This window comes from Diceros bicornis, chromosome 3, assembly GCF_020826845.1.
Source record: "Diceros bicornis minor isolate mBicDic1 chromosome 3, mDicBic1.mat.cur, whole genome shotgun sequence".
NCBI classification, from domain to species: Eukaryota; Metazoa; Chordata; class Mammalia; order Perissodactyla; family Rhinocerotidae; genus Diceros; species Diceros bicornis.
Window position 1 is genome coordinate 15,723,903 of NC_080742.1, and position 12,765 is coordinate 15,736,667.

The window sequence follows — 12,765 nt, forward strand, 5'->3', positions numbered from 1 at the left end:
GTCTGCCCTTATTACAGGTTCAGGGTTCAAATGTACATTACAGATCTTGTCCTGTAACCCTTATGTCAAATGTTAGTATAAAAAGTGGTCCTAGGGGCCGGCCCGGTGGCGTAGTGGTTAAGTTCGCACGCTCTGCTTCGGTGGCCCAGGGTTCGTGGGCTCGGATCCTGGGCGTGACCTGTGCACTGCTCATCAAGCCACACTCTGGTGGTGTCCCACATACAAAATAGAGGAAGATGGGCATAGATGTTAGCTCAGGGCTAATCTTCCTCAAGCAAAAAGAGGAAGATTGGCAATGGATGTTAGCTTAGGGCCAGTCTTCCTCACACACACACAAAAAAACAGATAGATTTGAAAAAACACGCAAACAGTACTTCGGAGAAATGAAAAATATAGTCATTGACATTAAAAACACAACAAATAATAAATAGCAGATTGAAGACTGCTAAAAGTAGTTAGTGAACTGGGAGATGGAAGAAATTACCTGGAATATAGGACAGAGATAAAGACATGGAAATATGAAAAGGAAATTGAGACAGATGGAGGATCCAACATATATCTAATAGGAATTCCAGACGGAAAGAAGAGGGAGAGCAATATTTGGAGAGATAATGGCTAAGAGTTTTTCTGAATTGATGCAAGACATTAATTTTCAGATTTAGGAAGCACAACAAGAACAAGAAGCAGCAATAAAAATAAATCCACATTGTAGAGAAACTGCAGAACACCAAAAACAAAGAGAAAAATCTTAAAAGCAACCGAAAGGAAAAGACTGATTTTTTTACTCACAATTTCTTATTGCATCTCAGTTTTTTCTTAGGGTTTAACTTCAGTGTTCCTGAAGTACATACTGTAGTAGTTCCGTCTCTTATGAACATAAAATCTACCTATTGCTATAACAAAAGACACATAATAACATTGAAAGGTTTTGAATGTAAAAGGATAGAAAAAGATATCATAGGCAAATACTAGCCAAGAGAAAGCTGGTGAATTTACATTAATATCAGATGAAATAGACTGTAATCCAAGAAGCATTATTGGGGATAAAGAGAAGCCTGACAAAAATTATTATTATTATTATTATTTGTGTGTGTGTGTGTGTGTGTGAGGAAGATCAGCCCTGAGCTAACATCCATGCCAATCCTCCTCTTTTTTTGCTGAGGAAGACTGGGCCTGGGCTAACATCCATGCCCATCTTCCTCCACTTTATATGGGATGCTGCCACAGCATGGCATCACAAGCGGTGCATTGGTACGTGCCCAGGATCCGAACCCAGGCCACCAGCAGCGGAGCACGTGCACTTAACCGCTACGCCACGGGGCCGGCCCCCTGACAAAAATTAAAAGAATAATTTATCAAGAAAATCTAAGAATTCCAAAGTAATCATATAACTTTGAATATATCTGTATACAGCTAAAATCAATATTACTCTAGTGAGAAATTGACAAAACACCACCTTGGGGGATTTCAACACATTTCTTTCAGTAATTGATAGATTAAGCAGACAAAAAAATGTAATAAAGATATGTATCTAAACAAGATAGTTAAAATTTTGTTCTGAAATTGGAGAGTACATATTCTTTTCAGGCACAAGGACAGTTTATAAAACTTTACCATGTATGAGGCCGCAAAGTAATTCTCATCTGATAACGTACAGACCACCTGGTCTAGCTGTAATGCAGTTCAAGTAGAAAATAATGACAGCAACCAAGAAACTCATACATCTAGCAATTTTAAAACATACCTACAAATAACAAATGTGTAAAAAGAAAAAGCGTAGTATTAAACTGTAAACTACTGGCACAGTTGAGAATTTTTTTAAGAATACTAGTATGAGTTACTTTATGTCATTAAAGTTGAAAGCTTAGGTGGGCAGTTTTGTAGAAATGCATAATTTATTAAAACTGATTCAAAAAGTAATTGAAAACCTGAGGAGACCTATAACCATAAAGCAGTGTTGATTTGGTAGTTTAAAAATCTGCCACCAACAAAAATCCTCTAGACCCATGTGGTTTTACAGATGAATTTTGCCAAATATTCAAATAAACAGGAAATCCTAATCCTACACAAAAGATCTAGAAAATAGAAAAAGAGTGAATATTCCTCCAATTCATTTTATGTGGCTAATATAACCTTGATACCAATACCAGAGAGACAGTATGAAAAGGGGAAACTGTGAGCTAATTTCCCTTATTACCTTAGATGCAAAATACTAGGAAAATGAAGACAGCAATTTAATAACAGTAAATAAGCCATGACCAAGATAGTTTATCCCTGGAATGCGAAGATTTTCAACTTTAGAAAATCCATTAGTCTAGTTTGAGCTCCTTTAGTGGACTAAAGGAAGAGAAAACATCTGATCATCTAAATAGATGCAGAAAACAAATTGGTAAATTTCAGTGGAGATTCATAATACAATGACTGGAAAGTACTGTCCTTAACCTGATAAAGTATATCTCAAAATTTGGAGGAGGGGCTGGCCCTGTGGCCTGGCAGTTAAGTGCGTGCGCTCCGCTACTGGTGGCCCGGATTCGGATCCCGGGCACGCACCAATGCACCGCTTGTCCGGCCATGCTGAGGCGGTGTCCCACATACAGCAACTAGAAGGATGTGCAACTATGACATACAACTATCTACGGGGGCTTTGGGGAGAGAAAGGGAAAAAAAGGAGGAGGATTGGCAATAGATGTTAGCTCAGGGCCGGTCTTCCTCAGCAAAAAGAGGAGGATTGGCATGGATGTTAGCTCAGGGCTGATCTTCCTCACAAAAAAAAAAAAAATTGGAGCAAACATTATACATAAGATATATATTACCTTAGGGTATTTAAAATCAGTAATAAGACAGGTACCCTCTCTACCACTTCTAATCAGCATTTTTTTTTTTTTTTTTTTTTTTTTGGTGAGGAGATCAGCCCTGAGCTAACATCCGCCAATCCTCCTCTTTTTTTGCTGAGGAAGACGGCCCTGGGCTAACATCTGTGCCTATCTTCCTCCACTTTATATGGGACGCCGCCACAGCATGGCTTACCAAGCAGTGCGTCGGTGCGCGCCCGGGATCCGAACCAGCGAACCCCGGGCCGCCGCAGCGGAGCGCGTGCACTTAACCGCTTGCGCCACCGGGCCGGCCCCTCTGATCAGCATTTTGATGGAGGGTACTAACCAGTGAAGACAGGAAAAAGAAATAAATGGTGTAAAGATTGGAAAGGAAAAAACAAAATTATAAACTATATGATTATCTTTATAGAACATCCCAGTGACTTTTACAAATTATTAAAAATATGATACATGTTTTAGAAGATCAAGATCAACAAAAGTGGATACAAAATCAACATTAAAAAATCAGTTTTGGGGGGCCGGCCCTGTTGCTTAGTGGTTAAGTGTGTGTGCTCCGCTACTGGCGGCCCGAGTTCGGATCACAGGCGTGCACCGACCCACCGCTTGTCGGGCCATGCTGAGGCGGCGTCCCACATACAGCAACTAGCAGGGTGTGCAAGTATAACATACGACTATCTACTGGGGCTTTGGGGAGAAAAAGGGGGAAAAAAAAAAAAAAGGAGGAGAATGGGCAATAGATGTTAGCTCAGGGCCGGTCTTCCTCAGCAAAAAGAGAGGGATTGGCATGGATGTTTGCTCAGGGCTGATCTTCCTCACCAAAAAAAAAAATCAATTTTGTTCCTATAAGCCAGAGATCAGGAAACTTCCTCTGTAAAGGGCCAGATAGTAAATATTTTAGACTTTTGCCTGACACATGCAATTTCTCATATATTATTCTTCTCCCCCACCCTCCCCTTAAAATTTTAAATACTACAAAAGACACCAAAAATGGCAAAACAGAGTCTGGGAAAAGATATTGGCAAAATATATGATTTAAATAGCATTGTTATTCAGAATATATAAATAACTTCTACAATCAATAAGAAAAACAGACAACCTAGTAGAAAAAAAGTGGATATAGGATATAAGAAGGTAACTTGCAGAAGAGGAAACTAAGTGATGAATAAGCATATAAAACATATTCATCCTCACTAAGTAATCAGGAAAAGTACAACTAAAACAATAAGAAAACAATTTATACTCATCAGATTGGCAGGTGTTAAGAAGTTGGATAATATCAAATGTGGACAAAAATGAGGTCAAAGGGAACTCTGATACACTGCCGAGACTATACATTCATACAACTGTTTGAGAGAAATTACTGATATCTAATAAAGTTGAATATATGAACAACCAAGGACCCAGCGATTTTACTCCTAGATTCTAACTCCTAGAGAAAGTCTTACAAATGTGCACAAGGAGACGCATCAAAGAATGTCTATTGCAGCATGGTTTGTAATAGGAAAATTGGCAACAAAATAAATGTTAATTGGTAGAGTAGGCCAATACAGTGTGGTTGATTCTTTTACTGTAATACCTTGTAGGAGTTAGAATGAATGAATTTAGAGCTTAGTGTTTCAACATGGATAAATCTTGAAAACAAAGTTCAGGAAGTAAAAAGTAAATTAAAGAGTGATGTGGGCAATATGATAACATTTATGTAAATTCTAAAATATATATAAAATAGCACAGTTTAAGGATATATATATAGCTAAATTATAAAAACTGCATGGAAAAGATAAACACAAAATTCATTACCCTTACGGTGGGGGTGGGGAAGAAGGGGAATGATGATCAAGAAAAGTTTAAAGGGGCTTAATCTGAATCTTTAATCTTTTATTTTTCAAAAATCTGAAAGAAGTGTTGCAGTTATTAAGATCGGACAAGAGTGGGTAGAAGCTCCATGGGTTTTGATTACATTATACTCAATACTTTTTTATGTGCTTGAAATATTTCATAATAAATATGGAATCTTTTTTAAATGTAATACGACATTCGTGATCAATCTGTATAAGGTTAAAATGTTATTTCCTTTTAGAAAGAGATTGAATGATGTTGCTTCTTCATGTTGCCTTTTTCACATACACTTTTAGTTGCTTCATGTGCATGAGATCTTCTTTGATTGTCACTACAATTGGGAACTGGTGATCTGGTGCATCTCGTTGACACTGTTTCTCCTAAGATTTGTTACCCTTGGGTCAGAAACAAGTAAAAAATATAGCAATACCTCAATATTACTTACTGAACAGGTGAGAATGCATGTTTATTATGTTATAAATTAATGTCTGTAATCTACATATTAAACTAAAAGTTTTCATTTACATCAAGTTTTTCAGGCAGCTGTGTTATTAGGTTAAGACTATTTGTGTTATAATTTTCTAGGACACGAGCCTTCCTTCAGTGTTTCTGCCTTGATGCAGATTTGGACTCTGATCTACTGTTTTTGTGTCCCATTTTCATTTGACAAGAAGGAAGTTCCATTTATAGAAATGATGGATTTTAAACCAGTAGTGGAATACGTTTGCTTTGCAGTATAGCAGAGCCATATTTGAATAAGTATGAATTTTTATTCAATGGAAAGAATAAAGCATAATAATTTTGATGGTTAACTTTATTTTGTATGAATTTGTTTAATATTTTCCTTACCATCTTGTAGGAATTATTCGAAAAAACTTACTGCCAATGAACTTGTTGAGTATTTTTGTCAGGGAAAGTTTGATTTTAAAAAATCACTAACCCTATCAAATGAGCTCAGTTACAGGGAAAGGGGAGCGGAGCCAGCAAACCAACTGATCGACTTTACTCAGTTATGATTTATTCTGCTGGCTGATTTGGTTCTGGGACTAAAGTGTTTCACCTTGTAAATAATGCCATCCAATTTTCCTTGCTTGTTTCAGCTTTTAGTTACATTTGAAAAGTTTAAATAACAGTTATTATTTTCTTATTATTAAATACTAGAAGTTTATTGTAGGAAATTTGGAATATACAGTAAAGTATGAAGAACATTCTTAATATCACCTATAATTTCAATAACCAGAGAACTACCATTAATATTTTAGAGACTATTTTTCAATTCCTTTTAAAAATGAATATTTGTTATAATTTTAAGTATGTTTAATTATTTACGTTTTTTTATTAAAGATAAACCTCTACTTGAAAATGGAGAAGAAACCTAACAAAAAAGAGGAACTGACACTAGTGAATAATGTTTTAAAACTGGCTACTAAACTGCTAAAGGTAAAAATAAAATTGAAATGGATATGGTGGAGAATACGCTGTTCAGACATTGTATCTTAGTCTTTTGTAGAGCCTACCTTGTATTTGGTTTTCATGATTATCCAAACTGTTTCCAAATTATATTTGAGCACCTTCATGCAATTTACATTTTCCTTCTTATTGCAACACTAATCAAAGTAATCCAAATCATTTCAGTTTTGAAATTTTAATAACTTTTGAAATTCTAGGACTTTTAATAATTTTAGAGATTTGTAGAGGTTGGCATCTTTGGAAATTTTTGCCTCCTAGAATTTTTGCCTCTCAAAATAGATTTCAAAAAAGAAGATTTGATGTTAATATGGAAATTTTTTCTTTTCTTTTTTTTTTTTTAAAGATTTTATTTATTTATTTTTTCCCCCAAAGCCCCAGTAGATAGTTGTACATCATAGTTGCACAGCCTTCTAGTTGCTGTATGTGGGACGCAGCCTCAGCATGGCCGGAGATGTGGTGCGTCAGTGCGCGCCCGGGATCCGAACCCGGGCTGCCAGCAGCGGAGCGCGTGCTCTTAACCGCTAAGCCACGGGGCCGGCCCTGGAAATTTTTTCATTTCGTGTTTCTCAGAGCAGTCTTCTGCTTGGCCTGAGTTAGCTTAAAAAATAGTAATACATAATCATTACAATAAATGTATATCACCAATAAACATTTAAATTTTTTAATAATTTTTGGTAACAATTAAAAAGAATATAATTTCAGCATATCTGATCTCGTAATAACTCTTTGGAGGTAAGTTAATAAAATATTTTTATCACTACTTTGCAGTTTTAGTAATGCTTTTCCTTTTTAAAAGGAAGATTTTTTTTAAATCTCAATTTCTGTAACAAATTGAATATAATTCTTAGAGTCATTGGTAAGCGTTCAGAGAATGGTGTGAAATTAGTTGTGTCTCAGTGTTATGGTTAATTCTTCAGTCAACCAGAAAGTATGAATTGGGTATAGACTGCACCTTATAGTATATTAGACATTGAAAGCATTCAGAGGAGGTGGGTGGGTTTGTTTGATACATATATGTTGAGTATGCTGAGAGTGTGGGCACCATGCTAGACAGGAGGAGGCTACAAAGATGAGACTTAGGAGCAGCTTCAATCGCAGAGTAGAGAGAAATATAAAAATAACTAGAATACAAAGCACAACAGTGTGATCTTTCTGATCATACATAGTCTTCTAGTCAGAAACCCGGGACTTAATATAGATTGCTCCTTCTCTCTCACTCTTCACAGCCAAGAAAACCTCAAGCCCATTAATTCAACCTCTCAAATACCTTCCAGTGCATCCCCTTTTCCCTATCAATACTGCCCTGAGTCAGGCCCTCCTTCTCTCTCACTTGAGCTTTTGATACCCTGAACTCGCAGGCCTCCCTGCTTCTGGCCTTGCTGCGCTCTAATCCGTCTTCCTCATTGCTGACCCGGGGATCCTTCTCACATGCACATCTGGTATACTACTGCCCAATTCAGTTCCCTCAGTGCCAGTCTGTCAGTCCAGTCTGCCTGAAGAATGACCCTTACCTAAGTAGCCAGTTTTGTCAATTCACAGTACCTCTTCCCTTGCCCTTGGGCTCTGACCATGCTGAGCGACCCATAGCAATTCACAGGTGCCATGCTCTCGTGTGTCTTATAGACTACCTGCTCTCCCCACCCAGTGAGTTTCAGGAGCACCTTCCTCTATGGCCCTCTGCCTTTTATACATACCTCCTTATGAGACTCTTATAGTTGAATTATTTATTTGCATGTCTATTAGACTGTAAGGTCCTTCAGCCCAAATCTTAACTTCCCAGAGCCTAGCACAGGGCCTGGCATATAATAGAACTCTAAATGTTTGAATCAGGGGCCAGCCCAGTGGTGTAGTGAGTGGTTAAGTTCACACACTCTGCTTTGGCAGCCTGGGGTCCGTAGGTTCAGATCCCAGATGTGGACGTATGCACCACTCATCAAGCCATGCTGTGGCAGCATCCTACATACAAAATAGAGGAAGATGGGCACAAATGTTAGCTCAGGGCCAATCTTCCTCGCCAAAAAAAAAAAAAGATATTGTAAATGTTTGAATCAATTAATCCATGTATTTGAAAATTAATTGTCTCAAAGGGGAATTTTTACATATGTACTAATATTGGCAGAAAATTTGGCTAATTAAATTTCTAATTCTTCTGCAAAAAGATACTGTTCTTTTTCAGTTTCTGTTCTTATACTAAAAAATGTTCTTAAACCTTCTTGTAGGTGCTAGACCAGTACTTTACTAGTCATTCATTTGGGACAGAAATTGGAGTTACAAATTTAGGTTACAGAGTTCCTTTAAAGGAAGTCACTTTCTCCTAAAAAAGTTAAAACTATATTTACTTATTTCAAATTTAACCAAGTTTATCCTTTCTAAAACTATCCATGATTTGTAACTGTTTTTTGAAACTGTTTTTAAAAATCCTCATTATATATTGCCCTGAATTAGTTTAACTGATAATTCTTAATGAATCTGAGCTCATGGTTTTTCCTCTTCTGCTAGGAATTGGACAGTCCCTTTAGATTATATGGGCTTACAATGAATCCACTGCTTTATAACATCACCCAGGTTGTCATCCTGTCAGCCGTTTCTGGTGTTATCAGTGACTTGCTTGGATTTAATTTAAAGGTAAGAGCTTGCAGGTGTTTTTATTTTTTGGCGCCCTATCACATTTTTGTGACATTTATTTTACCCTAGCACTCTTTTGAGATCTCACTTGCGCAGTAATGGAGTCATTTTGATTATATCGTATATAAGTAGTGAAAATAATTTCACATTTAATTTCAAAGAATGATAGATATTCTCGGTTTGTAATACTGATAGAACTCCTAATTTGGAACAGTATTCATTGCAAATAGGACTCTTGTGGAGGATAAGTGGAGGTATTTATTTTTACTCATGTAATCTGAATCTAATTTGGATGATAAAAAAAGAAAAAGAAGATCCCTATTTCTATTTTTGGCCAAAAGTTATATTATTTATCTATACAGCAATGCAAACATCCTCCAACATTATGCACAGCTATTAGTGAATAAGGTGTAAAATATTCCTATTAAACAAGTAGTGTATGTATATTGCCACTTCCCAGTAAAAGAAAGCAAGAGAAATCTGATTTTCATTTTTTTATTTGTTTAAGGTGAATTCTTCTTGAAAATGAAAGGATAAAGGAATTTGAAATAGTAGAATCTGCACTTGTTTCTGAATGAAATTTAGATAAAAATAGTATTAGTGATATAATTTAATAAGTTGCGATATTAAAACTGGCTCTAATGGTCAATACTTCTCTGGCTTTTTCACTAGCTGTGGAAGATTAAATCATGACAGCTCAGAGGGAAGAAGAGGTAGCCTCTTGTCCAGGATAGGAGTACTGACTAAGCTGCCTGGAAGCTGCCACTGACTCTGCCTCAGGAGTCTCAGCTGGGAATGGAAGTGTTTACATCAGACTGTCTTGTGCAATTCTTATATTTATTTTTCTTGTTCACTGTTTTTTACATTTATTTTAGTCTTTATATTTTATTTGTAGCATTGATGTACTTAATTGTTGAAAGGGTGATACAACTGATATCAAGATACTTGAGATCCTGGTAATTGCTCATAAATAATTGACAAATAACAAATCATGAGAATAGAAGCCATTGCTCAGCACTGTTTCTCCATCAACGCCGTGAACTTGCCTTACTTGAGGAAGACTTCTTTAACTTTGGAATATTGCGTTGGACTCAGCTAAACACGTAAAGCATTTTCTTCAGTAAATCAAGATTCAGTCAGGGTTTCTCTTGAATTATCTTGGAGCAGTGCCAGGATCTATGCTGATTAAGCTGCGGTTTAAGCACCCTTCAGTATTAATATATATGGTATTACATAACAGGTCAACAAGTGCTCTTTGATGAAAAAACTCTTAATAGAGCAATAATTGTAAATGGTTACCATACTGTAAGATATTTTGATAAAAATTAACTAGTAATAATTGTATTTATTTGAAACACTGGGCTGTTTGCACAGCTCCAACTGTGCATGCTCAAAATGTGCACTTTTTGAAATTGTTACTTTTAATGCGTATCTTTATATGGGCTGTGTTATAGTATACTAGGGCATGATGTGGTATCCTTTGGAGTGAGGTATATACTCATCTCACAAGTGAAGTGCCTATTGATATTACTAAAGTACATTATGTTTACTCAAGTAGAATAATTTATCCCCATGGTACACTATAGTTATGCTATTCATACCACACTCAGATGAACAACTTAAGAATAAGGTTATGAACCAATAAAGTACTTCTCTGATTGCTAGTTATAAAACTATATTGAAATTTTCGGAAAAGACAACTTCAGCTTGCAAATTCTGTCCTCTAAACTTAATCTGGTACATCCATCACACTCTCCTCCTGTTATATAAGGGCTATTTTAGATGCTTTTAACCCGGAAAGTTAACCCCCATTTCCCCACCCCCAAATAATTTGCCAGGTGTCGAAATGAGAACTTATGTTGGCATGTTGGGTAAATAGGGCGAATATGATGGTATCTTACATCGGGCCTTGATTTTAAGTTGTTATATTTGTACAATCAAGAATATTTTAGGAATTACATGAAACGTGAAATGTTTTTGTAATTTTTTTTTAAACTGGGTGGCTAGTTTCTAAAACAAAGAATTTATTTGAAACAATCTAGAATTTTTTTGGTGCAAGATGTATCATGTTGAATATCCTCAGGTTTTTACTATGTTTTAGGGAATTTAAAATAATTAATTGTAAGTGGTTTATTTGACTGGTGCAGTTGTAATTCCTGAATCATAATCTTACGGTCAGGAATGTGTAGGGAACAGAGCCACGTTGTAACAGAGCTTTGCTCTCACCATTCCTTTTGATCAGCCTCCATTCAGCCTCATTGTATACTATGTTTTCTTTCTGTAGAAAACAGCAGAAGCATTTTGTTTTATTTGCCTATGTTCTAATGTTTCATGATGACCAAAGTGCATTCTGAGTTTTTTCAAGGAATGTGTTACTGGAGCTTTAAGTACATACTTATTTTCTCATGTGAAAACTTAGGCTTTGTCTGATACTTTTCTTCTTCCTCTATTGTCTAATGTTGAGGTTGTTTTTAGGAATTATATTTTATAAACTTTTTCAAAATAAGGTACATACCTATACAGAACTTAACATTTTGCACAGAATATATCAAATATATTTTGAGAAAAAACGTACAGCATGAGTTCTGTTAGGAATAAAAGATGAAACTATTGTATCTCACAAAAAAACTTATTTAAGAATGGAAATATTTTTGAGAAAAGTAGCTGAGTATACTGATTTATGAAAATGCTTGTTTTGGATTGAAGTTCATTTTAACTTAGAGTTGGGAGTTGGTTTATTGAGTACAGTATACCTCTCAACTTATTAATAATATGTTGAATTATGTCACTAATGTGGGCAGCAATAGAGTACTAATAGGAAAAAGTGGTCATTTTAAGCAATTTCAGGACATAAATGGAATTGTTTTCAAAGCAGAAAAAATGACATTGCTGCCTTTAAGAATACCATGAAAGTAAGAAATGGAAAGAAATTGTAACATATGACATAATATAGAAAAGGCAGTTCAGAGATAGAATTGTGGCAGATGTGGTGTGTTAACTGTGGTTTCTTTGCCACCTGTGTTGTATTTGAAAGTTTGAACAGCAACTTTAAAATAAAACATTCTGTGACTGACAGTGTTAAACTGGAGGTGTTTTTTTTTAATCTTTAAGTCATATACATTTCTATGGTAATTTTGTGTTTACTGTAGCATAAACTTTGGTTATAACTGTTAGATTTCAGGGGAATGGAAATAAATTTTTTAAAACTTCCCAACGTTTCAGATTTGTTATGATTCTCAGAACATGAAAGAATAATAAATAATACATACACAGGTCTTTCATCACCAAAATGCTATGACATCATTAATGTTTGTTTGCTTATTTGTATTTAAATACAGAACAGTGGCTTTAGCCTGGGATATTAAAACTCTGTCAGGGAGATAGTAGTGTTTTTAATCGAATGATTTTGCCACATAATTCAGCACGAGAGAGTATGGTTAACAATAAGATGGGTAAGCATTCTAATATTTCTGTTATCTGATTGGTACAAGTGTTCATACGGTTTAAATTAATCAGTGACTATTAATTCAAGTGCATTTTCAAACTTACTTTAAGCTCTTTTTTGTGTGTGTGTGAAGAAGATAGCCCTGAACTAACATCTGTGCTAATCCTCCTCTTTTTGCTGAGGAAGACCGGCTCTGAGCTAACATCTATTGCCAATCCTCCTCCTTTTTTTTTTCCCCAAAGCCCCAGTAGATAGTTGTATGTCATAGTTGCACATCCTTCTAGTTGCTGTATGTGGGACGCAGCCTCAGCATGGCCAGAGAAGCGGTGCATCGGTGCACGCCCAGGATCCGAACCCAGGCCGCCAGTAGCGGAGCATGGGAACTTAACTGCTAAGGCCCAGGGCCGGCCCTTACTTTAAGCTCTGAATTGGCTCTTTGAATGAATCTCCCTTCAGATTTCCAAATAGAGCAATATGACTGGCACCTCTTTAATTTGCCATATCACTCAGAAGACTAATTCTGAACCTTTTTTCTGCCAAGCCTGTATGAAGGGT

The 12,765-nt window shown here is 36.0% G+C and overlaps 1 protein-coding gene across 6 annotated transcripts in view; it reads left to right on the plus strand.

Annotated features, from left to right (window-relative positions):
* Positions 1-11,975, plus strand: part of PHTF2 (putative homeodomain transcription factor 2) — a 128,145-nt gene extending 116,170 nt beyond the window's left edge. For 5 of the 6 annotated variants that reach the window (XM_058524147.1, XM_058524155.1, XM_058524137.1 and 2 more), the window contains 4 exons: positions 4,967-5,122; positions 6,015-6,110; positions 8,640-8,765; positions 9,438-11,975. In XM_058524147.1, the coding sequence (XP_058380130.1) occupies positions 4,967-5,122; positions 6,015-6,110; positions 8,640-8,765; positions 9,438-9,458 (399 nt within the window). In that variant the 3' untranslated portion in view covers positions 9,459-11,975. The remainder of the gene's footprint in view (positions 1-4,966; positions 5,123-6,014; positions 6,111-8,639; positions 8,766-9,437) is intronic. The other variant, XM_058524165.1, reaches the window with a different exon arrangement.
* Positions 11,976-12,765: the final 790 nt, after the last annotated feature.